The 17,958-nt window shown below is 40.3% G+C and overlaps 1 protein-coding gene across 1 annotated transcript in view; it reads right to left on the bottom strand.

Moving 5' to 3' along the window:
- Window positions 1-10,556, bottom strand: part of WARS2 (tryptophanyl tRNA synthetase 2, mitochondrial) — a 96,464-nt gene extending 85,908 nt beyond the window's left edge. Inside the window, exon 1 of the mRNA XM_047084281.1 lies at window positions 10,467-10,556. Coding sequence (XP_046940237.1) covers window positions 10,467-10,556 — 90 coding nt within the window. The remainder of the gene's footprint in view (window positions 1-10,466) is intronic.
- Window positions 10,557-17,958: the final 7,402 nt, after the last annotated feature.

Raw genomic sequence — 17,958 nt, 5'->3', positions numbered from 1 at the left:
AAACATATCCAGAAAAAAAATCACGACAGCCGATGTCAAAGAGTTTACTGCCTGTGTTCTCCTCTAGGATTTTATGGTTTCAGGTCTCACATTTAGCTCTTCAATGCATTTTGAATTTATTTTTGTGTATGGTGTAAGAAAGTGGTTTAACTTTATTCTTTTGCATGTTGGTGTCCAGTTTTCCCAACACCATCTGTTGAAGAGACTATCTTTTTTCCCATTGGATATTCTTTACTGCTTTGTCGAAGATTTATTGATCATATAGTTGCAGATTCATTCCTGGGTTTTCTATTCTGTCCCATTGATCTATGTGTCTGTTTTGGGCCATTACCATACTGCTTTGATCACTATAGCTTTGTACTATAACTTGAAGTCTGGAATTTTATTTTTTTTTTTTTTCATTTTTAAAGAATGGTGGAATACAGACAAATAAGAATGGAAAGAAAGGCCTTTCCAAGAAGAGACAATGGCATTAACAAATAAGTAAAAGGGAAAAGCTCTGAACAAACTTGGAAATTCTATGAACTCCAAGGCAAAGGATCCATGCAAGACAGCAAAGACCTAGAGAAGTGTTTTGGATCTAGACTAGGGAAGGTCTTGAATGTGGAACTCGAAGGAGACTAAACTTCACAAGAGGCCTCAAAGGTTGCTAAGCAAGGGAAAATGCATAATTAGAGTGCTGCTTTAAGGAGATTAATCTGGTCAGACTAATTTTGTTGGGGTGGGGACAGGATGGAAGGGCAAGAAAGTGTGGTGATGGGGGAATCAAAGGATTATTAAGATTGATAAGGGTAGAGGAGAGAAAAGTTCACTGAGAAGACTTAAATGTTATTGAAGAAATAATCACCATCCAGCATGGAGGACCCACTAGATGCTGTGCACTAGCAAAAGGAATATATATAAGGAATATATATACACACACACACACACACACACATATATATATATACATGTATATATATGTATATATACATATACATATATATGTGTATTTTATATATATATACACACATATATATGTATATATATATGTATATATATATAAAATCTCGAATCCACATAAATTCCTACAAGGCATTATTATGAATAACTTACAAATGAGAAAACTAAAGTTTAGTTAGGTCAAATATTTGCCTGGCATCACAAAGTTAGTACAACCAGGCCTAATTGATCCCAAAAGTCATGTCTCTTTTGCTTTACCACACTTCCTCTTAGGAAGGGGCCAGTAAATTAAAATGACAAGGATACTGTTCATGTGACTGCTTATTCTCTAGACACTTGCTTCTCTAGGTTACAGAGTTTCATAGCTTGATGGCATGGGGGTGGCTGAAAAGTTGCCAGCCATTGGAGAAGCCAAAGTTGCCTGCCTACAGAGAAGGCTCTTCCTTCACAACCAAGATGGCCAGGTAACTAGTATCCATGGAGGGGCAACTTGGCTCTCTCCCCAGAACTGGCACGGGCTCCACAGTCTGGTTCTTAACATCTCCCTTGAGACTCCACCTTCGTCCTGCACACTTAGCCCCAGCTCAAGACACCTCTTGTCTCTTGCAGAAAATTTATGAACTGGCTACTTAGCCCATTCTCCCCATGGGAGGACAGGAATCTAAATCAGGGATTTGAGTAAACAGCTCCATATCCCTTTTCCATTACATTCTCCTGCTTCCCAAAAGGGGCCCGAGGTAACATAGAGAGTAAAGGGTGGGGCTGAACGAACATAAAGTAGAACAGCCCACGCAGTCTCTGTTCATGGGGAGTATAAGGAAAAGGCCACGAGGAGCCCTTTGGTGTATAAAGTAAATTCTGTTCAATTTTGCTCATTTTAAAGCCTCAACAGCACCCTAATTAAGGTACTAACTGGAAATGATTCACTTTAATTCAATTAGTGAATTAGAGCCCCTTTTAGGAGCTCCTTGGAATAAGGATCCTTTGGAATAAAATTCTTCCTTATCACTTGCAGAAATGGCCCACACAACACTAATTACTTTCACCTCTCCCATCTTCCCACTTTGCACCTCTGCTACTTTTGAAGAAAGTACTCTCGCCATAAATCCCAACAAACCCTAGATAGTAGCCCCTTGGTCATCCATCAGCTTCAGCACTCACCACCTCCCCTCTGCCTGCAGGGCTGTGCACAGGTTGACCTTTTAGCTATAGACTGTGTATAAACAGAACTTCCTACATGCACCTTGGGACTCATGCGTTTAAAGCCCTTATTTTACACAGGGTAATCCTAGTGGCAATAGCCAAATAGAGACATGGAGATAAATTTACAAGACAGCTTTGCTCCTTCTTCATAACTCATGGAGCCAAACAAGAGTGTAGGAAAAGTGACAACAAGGGATGATTTATAATTTCTACTCTGCATGTCACCATGGCAAGATACATATCAGTGGCTTTCATGGAACAAATTTAAAAGTTGCAAGACAGTTATCACGGGTAATGTGTTTTAGAATTTAGCAGTTAACGAACAGAGTTTGGAATCAGGCTACCAGGGTTTATATCTTGGCCCTAACACTTGCTAGCGATGTGACCTTGGGTGAGTTATTTAACCTCTTACTATTCTCATCTATAAAATGTGGCTTATATTAGCACAAACCTCATTGGGTTGTGAAGATTTAATAAGCGAACACATGTCAAATCATGCCTGGCACATAGTAAGCATCCAATAAATGTTTGCTAGTTCTACCTCCTCCATCATCATCATGTTTATAATAACCAAAATGATCATAGTCCTATCAGACCAGGGCCCCAAAAGAACTTAAATACTAAACTGATTTTAATACAAATACGAAAATAACATCTAGTGAACTAAAACTTTAAAGAATACTGATATTAGGGGTGCCTGGATGGCTCAGTCAGTTAAGCGTCTGACTTCAGCTCAGGTCATGATCTCACAGTTCGTGGGTTCAAGCCCCGCATCGGGCTCTATGCTGACAGCTCAGAACCTGGAGCCTGCTTCAGATTCTGTGTCTCCCTCTCTCTCTGTCCCTCCCCCACTCACGCTCTGTCTCTCTCAAAAATAAACATTTATAAAATAAAAAAAACAAAAAGAATACTGATATTCACTTATTCATCACCCTTAGAAAACTGGTTAAAAAAAATGGGAAGACACAATGAAAATTTAATCAGTGAGTAAAAATTTTAGATGACCAAATAGTGAAACTTGGTATGTTATACTCAAGATTAAATGAGAATATGTGAAGCATTTTGGAAACTACAAAGTGCTATATTACAAAAGGATATTATTATCAGTGAAAATAACAGATTCCATTTGAAAATGTTCTACAAGGTGAGATTTGTTATTTTATTTTATGCTTTTAAATACCTTGATGAAAAATCTGCAACTACTGTCCTAAAGACCTGGGACAATAAGCAGTGTAACCTAAGTCATTCATTCAGGGCTCTATCCACAGTGGCATTGCCTGGCACTGTAATGTGTCACCAGCAAAGGAATGCAACCTGCACACTAGTTGGTGTCCTGGCCGAGAGGGCAAGGGATTGAGAAGCAGAAGTTGTGAGAATCCCCATGGGTTAGAAATCAGCTGGCTTAATTCCGCTGTTCAGGAGACAAAGGGGCAGTCAAAAGGCAGTTCCTTAGCCAACCAGAAGTAGGTTCAAGAGATGCAGGGATGACTGTGTGCCATGAAAAAAGAAAGCTGTAGATGAATTTTGATAAACGGTTTAGAGGCCCAACGGAACTTAGATGTCAGGGTAGTGTGAAGATCTTGATATGACCTTGATTCATTCAGGAGGCAGGGAAGTTAAGACAAGTGCTACGCCTCCGACTAGGAATAAAAGATAGAGTATTGCTAAGAAATGATATATAGGGAAAACAATAAATGCTCCAGCAGCGTTAAATTAAGTCAAGCTGGAGTCAACGTAGCACCTCTGTGCCTATAAATTACCTCTTTGTATCTAGTGTCTCACATGGGCAGATAAGCTCCCACCCTAAATGAGGAAATTGCTCCTGTGGAAATTCAAGAAGAAGCCTTAGGCCTCATGTTGCAGTCTCTAGAAGGGAAATTCCTGAACCCTGAGTGGTGGAATGGAATCAAGAGCAGAACTGGTTAAATGTTCTTTATGAGGAGGTGAGAGGCCAGGTTGGTTATAATAGTGACTGAGAGAATCCATAGAACCATCTTTGTGCAGAAAGATCAGCAGAAGTCAGCTATGTTGAGAAAGAAAGAAGGAAGGAGAGCAGGAAAGAAGGAAAACTGACTACTATTAATTTGAGTACTTGTATAGCCTAAGATAAATAGGGGGCTGGCTCAGTCGGAAGAGCATTCAACTCTAGACCTCAGGGTCATGAGTTCGAGCCCCACGTTGGGTGTAGAGATTACTTAAATAAAACTTAAAAAAAAAGATAATAGAATCTATGTTGCATTTTATTGATAAAATACATACATATCAAAGTGAATACTCTCAAACTACTTCTTTACAGGGTAGCTCCTAAAACATAATTCATCCATCATATGTGGTCATCAGCCAACAAACTTACTCGGATATGTTAGGAAGATGAAGTGTTTTTCAAATTTCATCATACGACATTGAAGGTTGTGTGGCACCATCTCAGGGGCCTCTGTTGGTGGGCGGCAGGTGGGAGGAGTGGGAGGGGGCAGTGAGGTCACACAAGCAGGGCTCCAGCTACTCCTCTATTCCTGAAACAGGAACAGTTCGGCTTTTATGTTTTATCTAACAGGGATTGATGTAAGATTTTATTTGATGAAAAAATACTCATCAAAGTGGAAAAAGTACAGGCAAGGCTGAGTCTGAATCCCGGCACACCCATTTACTAGGCTTGGGAAAGTTATCTAATCTTTCAGAACTTTAGTTTCCTCTTGCATGAAATGGGTAGAATAATATTTCCATAGCTGTGAGAAGAAAATAAGGTAAAGTGTGTAGAGCACACAACACAGGGCCTTAGCACATAGAAGACGCTAGCTGAATGTTAGTTCCTTTTCTGAAAGACTGGGTTATGGATGTACATAGGCTTAAAAAAAAACATATATATATATATATATATATATATATACACACACATATACATATATATACACACACACATATATTTGTGTAAGCCTCTGCAGACACTTCTGTAGCCTGCAGCCATGCAGCAGATATCCCGACAAAGGATCTCAGCCTTACTCTCCTTAGCATTTCCTAGCTGTGGATGTCGTAAGAGTTGCTAGCAAAAATCCTCAGCATTTACTCACTGTTCCTCCTCTATATTTTCATCAGTGACCATCGGTAGTTTTCACTATCTACTCCAATGTATTTTTGAAAATTATTATTTCTAATAAGCTAAGTCAGTTCACAAGGAAAACCAACCTAAAGAGGATTTTAAGCGAATGGAGTCATAAGCTGACTGAACTTGAAAGGGGCTTTAGAGTGGGTCCCGGTAACACCACTGGAGAAAAGCACAGAGAGATGAAGAAGCCCCATCAAACCAGCCCAGTTACTGTTTTACAAAATAATGGCTATGGAAGCTCCTGGTAGCTCTCCAGGCTGATTAGCTCTTGTTGCAAGTTGGACGGACAAGACGTGGCAGAGAAAAGCTAAGGGAAAAGTCACTGGGAATATCACCACATTTGAATCTCATTAAGATCACAGAAACCTACAGTAACAAATATTAATGGAAAAATATGGAATGAAATCCCAATAGTAAATTCTGGTATCTTAATTCCACAATTAATTAGCAGTGTGACATCAGGCAAATTACTTAACTAAAGTCTGTTTCCTCATGATTTAAAATAAACCTGCCTTAAAGCCTTGTTATGAACAGTATCTCTTCTGTGGTATTCTTGCCAAAATCCACAACCCAATCATGAGAAAACATCAGACAAACCCAAATTCAGAGACGTTCTAGAAAATAACTGACCAATTCTCTTCAAAAATGCCAGGGGTCATGAAAGACTGAGGAAGTGCCATAAATTGGAGGGGACACAACAACTAAATATGGGATCCTGGATTTGATCCTGGACCAGTAAGAGACTCGTGGAAAAACGGGTGAAATTTGAAATAGGTCTTTAGCTACTATTGTACCAAATTAATATCTTGGCTTTAATCACTGTGTCATGATCACGTAAAAGGAGGCCTGGTGAAGGGTGTACAGGAATACTAAGTACTACTATTGCAACTTGGTAAATCTGAAATTATTATAAAATGAAAAAATTAAGGGGTGCCTGGGTGGCGCAGTCGGTTAAGCGTCCGACTTCAGCCAGGTCACGATCTCGCGGTCCGTGAGTTCAAGCCCCGCGTCGGGCTCTGGGCTGATGGCTCAGAGCCTGGAGCCTGTTTCTGATTCTGTGTCTCCCTCTCTCTCTGCCCCTCGCCCGTTCATGCTCTGTCTCTCTCTGTCTCAAAAATAAATAAACGTTGAAAAAAAAAATTTTTTTTTAAAAAATAAAATGAAAAAATTAAAAAAAAAAAAAGAACAATTATTTAAAAAGCCTAGTCAAGGGGTGCCTGGGTGGCTCAGTCGGTTGAGTGTCTGACTTCAGCTCAGGTCATGGTCTCACAGTTCAGGGGTGCAAGCCCCGCATCAGGCTCTGTGCTGACAGCTCGGAGCCTGGAGCCTGCTTCGGATTCCGTGTCTCCTTCTCTCTCTGCTCCCCCCCTGCTCACACTGTCTCTCTCTCAAAAATAAAATAAAGATTAAAAAAAAATTAAAAAGCCTAGTCGTGAGAACTAAATACAAGATCACTAATTTAATACATTGCCTTTTTTTTTTTTTTTTTTTTTTGTAGGCATGATTCCTTCATCCAATGGCTAAACTCAGTGGCCATTAACTGTAGGAACATTATGTTAACACTGGCCAGACCCAGGTTGGGACAGCTAACAGTGAAGTGTGTTGTTCAACTGCAACAAAATGTGGACGTTTTATACTGAATGATTACAAATATTCTTGCAAAGGCCTACTAACCATCAATATTTCACTCTTGGTACAACACAATCATTCGTTAGTGCTTCAAGAAGTGTGGATTCTGTGTTTGGCCAATGATGACAGGCTTACATTTACCTAATGCCATCAGCATTTAAACGTAGCATGTCAAATCTTCATTCCCCAGACTGTGACTACTCTCATCTTGTCAAACTTCAACAGTTTTTTTGTGAGGTAACACCTGGCAAAATAAACCTCTTTCACATAAATTGTAGACAGCTCACAATGAACATGGCTTGAAACACTGTTATTCGTGGTTTCTATGTTTTATTTTAAACTTGAGTCTACCTCTAGCCTTGAGGGGCAAAAACCTGCCTTTGAGATAACTAAAGGTTCCCAATGTCAACCTTATTATTCAAGATTTTGCTTTTTTAAGAAAACAGTAAATCAACCTAGGAATCACAATACTTTATCAGTCATTGTTTCCAACAAAGATCGGCTATGTGCCCCCCCACCCCCCACCACCCTGACTTCTGCCTCTCACCTCAGGGAATAACTGTGTAACCAAATAACAAGCAATGTGGCTATTTCGTAGATTTGATAGAATCATCCATATGATAAAAATACATTTTCTATTAGACTATACTGTTGCAAAATAATTTCTGTTTTCTACAAAGGTTATGAGATATCATAAAAACGTCTAATCCATCTGGTTTAAGAATCCAATTCTTCCTTCACATATTTCTGCATCTGTTCACAAAAATCTCTTTGACTTCAAAGGAAGCTTTTCAAGAGAAAAAGAAGATACATACAGGAAAAGTGGCCATAAATTTCTAGTAGTCCTTTTCTAAGGCCATTTTAATAATAGCACTGTGGGACAGGTATCTCTTTAGGTCTTTAGAGATCTAAAATATCACAGATGAGATTAACGACTATGCATTTATATGGAGATTTATGCCTTAACACTTTATTATGGGTATAAAAGTGATATATCTTCAATTTAGAACATGTGAAAAATACAGAATGCTTAAAGAAGAAAACTTCAGCCACTTTTAACCCAAATTTAGGAAGACTAAAGCAAAACAAAAAAGTTAAGACTGGTTGTTTCCTTCCAGTCTTTGTGTGTGTGTGTGTGTGTGTGTGTATTTATCTAAATATTTATTTACAAACAATATTATAATTATACTATGAATACAATTTTGTATCTTTTCTCAACAGGCCTTTTAAGCCATCATATTTAATGACTAAATATTACATGTAGGTTTATACTTTAAAAGAAATGCTCCCACTTACACATTTAATTCCTATTAAATGTAATTAATAAGATCATAAAGTAATAAAAGTACTCAAAGATAAATTAAAGGTTTGTAAACACTAATCTGTTCTGGAAGTTCTACATTTTGAAACTATCTAGCTTAGCAGTTGATTAACTTTAACATAACCATATTCATTAATTCCACTAGAACAATAATAGAAGTTTAAGAAATTTTTTCTTTGGGGTGCCTGGGTGGCTCAGTCACTTAAGTGTCTGACTTCAGCTCAGGTTATGATCTCATGGTTGGGAGTTTGAGCCTTGCATCAGGCTCTCTGCAGACAGCACAGAGCCTGCTTTAGATCCTCTGTCCCTCTCTCTCTCTCTCTCTTTCTCTCTGCCCCTCCCCTGTTCATGCTCTCTCTCTCTCAAAAATAGATAAAAACATTTTATTTTTATTAATTTTTTTAATGTTTACTTATTTTTGAGACACGGAGACACAGAGCACGAGCAGTGGAGGGGCAGAGAGAGAGGGAGACACAGAACCCGAAGCAGGCTCCAGGCTCTGAGCTGTCAGCCCAGAGCCTGACGTGGGGCTCAAACTCACAAACCATGAGATCATGACCTGAGCCAAAGTTGGATGCTTAACCCATTGAGACACCCAAGCACCCCTAGATAAAAACATTTTTAAAAAAAGAAAGAATTTTTTTGTTTAGAATTTATAATAATTTAGTGCCCTAGAATTCCCTGGGCAATTAGTGGGCTCTAGCTTGCTTTCCTTTTCTCTTTGATTTTCTATTTCTCATAACATCCTCACTTCTTGGGTTCGAAATGAGAGGAAATTTGGGTCTAAGGCTGTTACTTTGGTATCATATGTTTTAACACGTTATTAGCTATAAAATAGTAACCAGCCTATTCTGGTTCTGCAAAATCAAACCCTCCAACTTCAAAGAGAGGGGTATTTAATGGATTTACCTAATTATGAATCAATTCTTACCTAACACTGCTGCCTGACATTTAAAATAACATTTAAGTAGCTGTTTTGCTCCAGTGTATCCTTGGTCCTTAAAAGAATCTTGTGAGACCCATATCAATGAAGAAAACTTAAGTAAAGAACATTAAATAGTTTATGGGATGACTACTCAAATCTTGGTTTTCATAATTTATCTAATTGCTTTACTTTGGCTTCATAATTATGGAGCCATAGATTTTCCAAAGCTTTGAAGAACATTAACGTGTCAATGGGTCCAACCCTTCCTCCACCCATTTTGCTAAAGAAAAAAAATCCAGTGAGATTTGTCTTGTCGTGTCATACAGCTAGCAAGTGGCAGACAAATCCCTTGGACTTTTATTTCTTAATTTCAAGTCTAATGCTCTTTCAATATACTAGTTACCACGCAAAATCCACACCTATGCATTATGACAACGAATACACAAGGCTGCCAAGAAATCATCTCATCATAGAATCTCAAGTTTCTCCCTACTTCCCCACAGATACGTCCCAAGAGATGTACAGCAAAGCGCCTACCACCGAGAGATTGCACTTGGAAGACATTTAGTAAACGTCTGAATGAGTGAAGTAAATAACTGAACGAGTGAAAGGGGTATATATATGCGGCGTATATTCACAGACACTGACGGGTGGGTTGAACCGCATCCACACTCTCAGCACGACACAGTAATGGTAACAGCAGTGCTGCCGGGCGCAGGACAGGACGATGCACTTTGGCAACGTGCTGTAATTCCTTCCCAGAGCCTGCAAGATACAAGTCTACTTGGGGAATGAGGAGGAACCAGAGAGGAAGACGCACCGACACTTGACACTGAAGTGCCGCACGGCCAGAAGGAGGACGTCAAGTGGCTGCTCCGATTTAAAAATATCGCCCAATTCCTCACAAGACCTCCTCTCTGATTTCTGCGCTGGCCCCTCGGCTTGCTGTTAGGGAAAGGAGGGTAAAACAGTAATAGAAAGAATAGAAAGAGGGGACCTTGAGAAGGCGGGCAGCCTGGGAAAGACCTGCCCTGGGGTGTGATGACTTCACGCGGGACTCCGCTTCCTCGTTGCCCGGCAACAGCTGCAGGCCAACTTTCTACGAAGGCCCAGGGGGCAGGCGGAAGAGCGCTCCTCCCATCAGGGCGCCTGACATCATCGCACATCCTTGCAACGTCGCCACGTTCCGAGTAGGAGGGCAGTCTTAGGCGAGTCGGTATTAGGAGAGAACCGTCTCGGTGCTCTCCAGAGGAAACAGGAAGAGAGAAGCAAACGGAGGGAAGGGAGACGGGAAGGATCTAGCGGGATGGGAAGCTGGCGGGAGAAAGACCGGCTTTGGTTACCTGGGGAGCGTGAGCAGCTTCGGGTCCTTTATGAAGTGCCCGGATGAAGCTCCAGCACCCACGCGCCTTCCGTATTGAGCGTATCGCCATCTTGAGAGGGGCGGAGCCGTCTTGGCTTGTGTGACGTCTGCTCAGAGAACCAGTCCCAGCTGCCTTGCTTGCTGCGCATGCGCGCGTGTATCCGGGCGTGCCGCGGTGCCGCTGCTTTCGGGACTCGGGTCTTTGCAGAGCAGGTGGGGACAGGAACGGGGTGGGGCTTGGCGTTAGTGTTTCCGCTAGAGTTTAGTCTTTGTGTAGGCTTCATGATGGGAGAATTTCCTCCCGGGACAGTAGTAGCAGCGTTTTAGACTGGAAGAAAGCCCATAAATTGCCTTTCGGATCCTAGCCATCCAGAGGCATCTTTTAAGAAGTTTCTCTCGGAATGGGGCCTTCCCAATCCTGTTAGAGCGCAGTAAGTGGTCCTTTGAGACTTAATGTGGCCTCATTAATTCATTCCATCTACAAACGTTTGTTAAACCCTGCCATCTGCTAGGTACCGAAGGTGCAAAGACATCTGTCTTATGCGGCCTGATGGGTAGCAGGTAAATAAACGATGCACTGGTGTGTTATGAAGCAAACACTCAAGATTGCGGAAGAGGGGTAGTTGAGATTGTCGTGCCTGAGCCTGGTCCAGGGAAGGCTTCAGAAGGTGATACTGATAGAAGAAATTGTTTGTGTTTGGGTTAAGTTTTGAGAATTAACACAGTGCTCCTGCTTCTGCTAATGCGCTCCAAAAGCTCCCAGATGGTAAAGAACCTATCAGTGTAAATATAACAGGAAGAGATTTGTCAGAGTTCCTTTATGTGTTTTCTTGTGTTTATCCATGGAACAAGTACTGACAATTACCACATTTCCATAGGGAAAGGTATGAGATGAATAAGGATGCCTGTACTCTTAAAGCAGCTGAAATCTTAACAGGTTAAAACAAAATGTGTGAATTAGAACCATCCATTACAATCTCTTAATAGTGGTACAAAGTACTGGTGGAAATTCAAGCATGATTGGAGTAATGTAGAAATAAGCAGAGAAGGAATCGGAGGGATAAAAGCAAAAAAAAAAAAAAAATCCGAAGGAAATCAAGACTTATTCTTGTACAAATCAGTTGAAGTTTGCTTTTGTCTCTTAAATTTGAGGTGTGTGCAGTAGTTCCAAATGTGATGACTATTGAATAGGTCAGGGGCTCAGGAGAGAGGTCCAAACTGCAAAACAGATAGTAGTTGAAAGTAAGGAAGTCTGAGACCACCAGGTAGTCTGTGGAATGGAAGCGGTCAGATGATGGAAAGTAAAAGGACTAGTCAAAACATAATTAAAACCCCCAAAATGTGGTATTACTCAACCCCAGGAAAGACTTTGCCAGTGGAAGTGATGATTGATCATTATAAAGGTATATAGTAGTGGGTCATCTGAGTGGCTCAGTCAGTTAAGCGTTCAGCTCTTGACTTCAGTACAGGTCATGGTTTCGCCATTCGTGAGTTCGAGCTCCGCATTAGGCTCTTTGCTGTCAGCACAGAGTCCACTTCAGATCCTCTGTCCCCCTCTCTCTTTGTCCCTTCCTCACTCTTTCTCTCTCTCTCTCTCTTAACAATAAGTAAACATTTAAAAAAAAGTAAACATGCAGTTTTAGAAATGTTTTGTACTTGTATATACAGCAAAGCATTAAAATACAATTTTTTACAGATATGTTATTAATTAGATTAAAGGACCCTAGGAATTCGTAAGATTGGACTTGTGACATCTTCAGCCCTCTGGATTGTGTGATAAAGCCTAGCAATAAGATGAGGGTTACAATAGAAAGCTGTCCAAGGCTTGTCCACTGTAGCTCCTCAAGCAGTATTTTTAGTCTTTTTTCTACAAAAACTCATGTGGCTGACAATATTTCCACGGGAGATATTTCCAAGGCATACTCCCATTGAAGAAGGTGTATGGGAACACAGTGTAACAACTTCAACATCTGTATTTTTTTAATGTTAATTTATTTTGAGAGAGAGGGCACGCAAGCAAGGGGGGGTCGTATCTGTATTTTTTAAACAAGTTATTTTCAAACTTAGAAGTAATTGCTTCCCACCACAGAGGTGACCAGTGACTCTTGAGTGTCACTCAGCCAGCCAGGTTGCCCCTTGAGCAAGGACTGTGTTTTATGTTTCTTACATTTCCCCGTGCATCTGTGCTACCTTGCACAGAGAAGGCACATCTTTTATATCTAAATTTTATTTTGACCAAGTATGTAACTAATTGTCAGAGGTTGGTATGTTTTTAATAGCCAGGAGGGACAGCTGATAGTGGAAAAGACACTGGATTTATTTAAAGCAAGTTAGTTTCGTCTGTTGTACTTTTTTTACGTGGCGTTCTGAAATCTTTGGCGTTGGGAAAGGATCATGAAAAAGCTCACCATTGTCTAAGTCCACTGCCTTCTGCTCTTCTAAGAAGTGCAATATATTCAGCCTATTTTAATGAGTATTTTAAATGTTAATCCTGAGTCTTCAGGAAAAGGTATGTTATTCAGCGTACGGTTTAATGAACCATTGTGTAATACACTTTTGAAATGTTTCTGTACAAAGTGATTAACATTTTAAAAGTTTGTATACTGCAGGGTTAGTTTGGTTACCTGAGAAGTTCACTTCATGGAATATTTCATTGTCCAACAGTGTTGTTTAAATGAAGCATCGCTGTATTTATTGGCAATATTTCACACTGCTCTCATTTGGTAAGCCGAATAACTTTAATAAAATGAGATCTAAATGTTGTACTTAAAGCTTACCCCAAATATACTTAGAATTAAAAATTTGTATAGTCCTGTGCTTATGGCATACACTGTGTGTCTGCAGCTGTCCATGCATACTATTTTGGATACTTGTTTAAAATTTGATTTCTCATCAACACTTTTATAGTACGTCCTGGTAATTTTGCTCTTTCCTTAACATTCCCTGCAAATCCCATCTTGCTTGAAACAATAGATTAAAACCAGACTGGCAGTTGGGGAACGCTTTCTATTGCAACCATGTGTGTCAGAAGAAAGGATTAGGTTTCCTTGTCCAAGAACATCAAGGGGAACCTCCACCTCTGCAGACACACCTTTATTCCTCAGTAATGGAGAGTTTATATCTAGTTAGATTTAAGTGGGATAAGGAAAGAGTTTAAATCCACTTTCAGCTCTAGTAGTATAATCAGCCCTCAAGTCTCAAAGTATCCAATTTTGTCTCTCTAATTTAATTCTAAGTGTCAGGTTGGTATTAGATGCTGATCAAGGTAATGGAGAGTTGCCCTACACATTTATTCACTTAAAGAAGAATTTTGCAGACTGCAAAGACTAGATGGCATCTATGTTCAAAACTTACTTAAAGCACAATCCATTCACCTCTGGCTTTTCCTTTATATTAAATATGTTTTTCAAATATAGAGGAAGAGATTCCACAGTGAAGGTAAATCTTCCTCTTCATAATTTGGGGTACAGCCAAGCTATCTTAGGCTGGACTCATTCTGAGGATCTAAATCAAAGTGAGGCAGAGTCCGCCTTTGAATGAGATCACTTCATCAGAGTGTCATCAAAGTATGCCGGAAACCATAATAATGACGGGGAGATAATTTCTTCCCCTCCCCCACCTTTGGCTTAATTATCTAGTTCTAGCCCTCATTTCATAGTGGTGAAAGTCGTCCAAAGATATTAAGTACTTTGACAAAAATCACACAACCAATAAGGTGCAGGATAGACAAGTGCTCTACAGTAACATACACCACTGTAAAGCTGAAGTAGCTGAGGCAGGACTGATGCAAGGGCAAGGTTTCATCTAACGGCACATATTTGTGTCATGCTTCCAAGTCACAGCAACTCAACAGCTAATTTTTAAAGGGTTGATGCGCTCATCTCTCCTCCCCTAACATTAAAAGATGCTGTTTTTCCCTAGTAGCTTTTGGGGAAGTGTACATTATACCATCTTTGTATGAGGATCATAGTCAGAAGGCCCATCTGGTCTTTGGAAAAAGAGACTTAGAGGTTTAAAGGAGGCATTACTATCACTTCCCCCCCCCCCAGAAGATGCCATCTAGCAAAATTAAGGGAGAGACTTAGTGATGTGAATAGCAAAACAGAATTTTTCTCAGAGCACCTTTTCCTTAAAATTAAGGGCCAAGGCCATAGCTTTTTCCGGATTCAACTTCTTAAGGACTTAGCTACTCCACAACAATGAAAACATTTGGGAGTGGGAGAAGGTGGGAGGGGTGGAGAGAGTCAAAGCTAGGAAGTGAATGATTTGCATGCCTCAGTCTTCAGACAAATGACTCCATTGCTTGTAGAGTCCTTAGCGTGGGATCCCAGGAATAGGATATGGGGCTGGTGCAGACCTGGGGATTCCTGTTCATATTTAATAGTTTCTCTCTATACTTTTTTTGTAAATGGCTGTTTCTTTTTTTTTTTTAATGAAATTTATTGTCAGATTGGTTTCCATACAACACCCAGTGCTCATCCCAACAGGTACCCTCCTCAGTGCCCATCACCCACTTTCCCCTCCCTCCCACCCCCCATCAACCCTCAGTTTATTCTCAGTTTTTAAGAGTCTCTTATGGTTTGGCTCCCTCCCTCTCTAACTTTTTTCAAATGCTTTCTAAAGTATTTTGAAGATGTTTTCATTTCAGCCTAAATGGCTGTTCAACATCAGAGTACAAGTCTTCAAAGAAGAGACTTGCCCCCTTGACTATGGATCCAGAATGGGGCAAATAATTTTCTGGAAATGTAAAAGACAACTTTCAATATTCTCTATCTCCATTGTTCACCCTCAGTCTTAGGAGAAGATGTTCCATGGAAGAAATGGAGCTTAGAAATTAGCAAATTAAAGTTTTAAAAGAGCATTTTACTTTGTTGTCTCGCTTTGGATGCCATAGCTGCTCCAAATGGTATGGCCCCGAAGACAAGATCTTTATGTTGTCTGCACACTTGTTCTGTTTTTATTTTTTTTAATTAAAAATTTTTTTTTTTTTTTTTTTTTTTGAGACAGAGACAGAGCATGAGCAGGGAGGGGCAGAGAGAGAGGGAGATACAGAATCCGAAGCAGGCTCCAGGCTCCGAGCTGTCATCACAGAGCCCGATGTGGTGCTCGAACTCACAGACTGAGATCATGACCCAAGCTGAAGTTGGACGTTCAACCGACTGAGCCACCCAGGCGCCCCTATATTTTTAAATCACTCCCAGCTACTTCATAATGGGCTCCCCACTTTGGAATTTATGTTTTACAAAAAGAAGTAGGTCTGGACAAAGCTTCCTGGAGTGTCTTTCAGATAGGTTCCTTCCTATTTTGTCTATGTAATCAAACTCCATTGATCCCTTCGCATACTCTATCTCCGTGGTGTAATGCTAGGAGCTATTAAAGTGAGACACAATGCTTAGATTTTGATCTTTCTAAAAACAACATGAAAAGATCTCTCTGAAACAAGGGACGTGTTAACCTCACTGTCTCAGTCAAATCCCATCTTAACCAGTTAGAGTCTGTTGGACTTTTCCGAAACCCAGTGATGGTTGGAGTCAGCTGTGATTGTCTTCACTTTTTGTCTTTAATAAGAAGTGAGCATGATCTTGGAGAAATTCTGGATGCTAGCCCCATTACTGATCTCAGTGAACCGTTTAGCGTTCATGTGCCTCTTTTTTCATATCTATAAAATGAATAAAGGGCTAGGGCTACAAAGAAAATGAAAATGCTAATTCAAAAAGATATGCACCCCTATGTTTATTGTAAAATTAATTACAATAGCCAAGATATGGAGGCAACCTAAGTGTCCCTTGATGGGTGAATGGATAAAGAAGATGTCACACACACACACACACACAGGAATATTATGCAGCCATAAAAAGGATGAGACCGTGCCATCTGAGACAACATGGGTGGGTATTATGCTAAGTGAAATAAGTCAGACTGAGAAAAGACAAACATCATGTGATCTCCCCCATGTGGAATCTTAAAAAACAAATGAATAAACACAAAGCAGAATCACACCTATAAATACAGAGTAAAACTGATGGTTACCAGAGGGGAAAAGGGTAGAAGGATGGGCAAAATGGGTGAAGGGGAGTGGGAGATACAGGCTTCCAGCTGTAGCATAAATAAATCAAGGAAATAAAAGCACTGCATAGGGAATATAGTCAATGATATTATAATAATGTAGCATGGTAATGGTAGCTACACTGTGGTGAGCATAGAGAAGTTAGGCATAGTATAGAGAAGTTGAATCACTATGTTGTATACCTGACACTAATATAATGTGTGTCAAGTGTATTAACAAAAAATTAAAATGGGGGGAGCTAGATGACATGCATTGTAACTCTTGTGATTTTAGGAACTAGTTTCTGTTTTGTCCCAAATTAGATTCATTTAGAGGTACAGAAATAGGTATTACAGCAGGATCCACATTTCAGAGCACATCCCCTGACCACGTGCCCATGGCAGATACTGACATACAGATATTGAGAATGGGCTGCAAAATTTTCCCAAGACAGCTCCAGGCAGCTACTCTCAACCAAATAAAATGGGCCCTATTCCTTCTGTCTTGGAAGGGTTAGGTTTATGAAAGACAGGGAATATGCAACTTTTCTCACCCAACTGTGAGCAGGAAATGGCTTTCCACATATCTTCCAAAGTGTAAGTAAGAAGAATATCTTAACCCATTTTCATTCACTCTAGCTACGTTAGGGCAACCCACTGGGTTCCCAACTGTATTGCTTTCGTTATTTGTCAGAAACACAGTCATTATTTTGTAATTGGCAATCAGTGACTTATGTAACAGCTGCTGACCCAAGAGTTCTAGTAGAGGGTTATCAAGCAGGTGCTGTGATTTTAGGAGAGGAAGGTAGCCAGTGTCCACCCACAGCTAGGCAGGTGTGGGGAATGAGGTGTGGGGGGTGGGGCAGCCCTGCCTCTCTCTACACATCCTCTGATCTGATCTTTTGCTTCCTCCCATTTGCTGAACCTCAGGATGAAGTAACATGATTTATCTGGTCCATAAATGTCAGTTCTCCTCCCCACCCCCCACCACCACTTCCCATTTCCCAGAAGCACAGAACAGCTGCAAAATAGGAACAGTGGATCTTGAAAGTCCAAATGGAAATATTCAGTACAGAGCCACTATCCATTTACAAAGCTAGAAATATAACTCTGAAACAATGGTAAAAATCTAAAGCGTATTAGGTTAACTTTCTAACCAGGCATTACATTTGAAGGCAAGACCATGTTTTCACCTCTGACATAGCAGGGTACTTGGGACATCAGAGGAGGGCTCAATAAATATTGGCAGATTGATTAAATGAGCAAATGAGCACATGTGAGGAGGAAGAGGGAGGTGTGCAGTGAGATATTTTAAAGATAGTGCAGGGAGTTGGAGGGAAAAATTTTAAGCCTAAAATAAGCCCTGGAAGCATTTTTAAAATCTCTGATATATGCCCGCTTTCTTGTGGTTTGCTCTTTCCACTAAA

The sequence above is a fragment of the Lynx rufus genome, unplaced genomic scaffold (assembly GCF_022079265.1).
Source record: "Lynx rufus isolate CCGP_SWC_20201006 ecotype Redwood Valley unplaced genomic scaffold, mLynRuf1.p SCAF_2, whole genome shotgun sequence".
Lineage (NCBI taxonomy): Eukaryota > Metazoa > Chordata > Mammalia > Carnivora > Felidae > Lynx > Lynx rufus.
The sequence above is the reverse complement of the archived record's forward strand: the minus strand, read 5'-3'. Positions and strand labels throughout refer to the sequence as shown.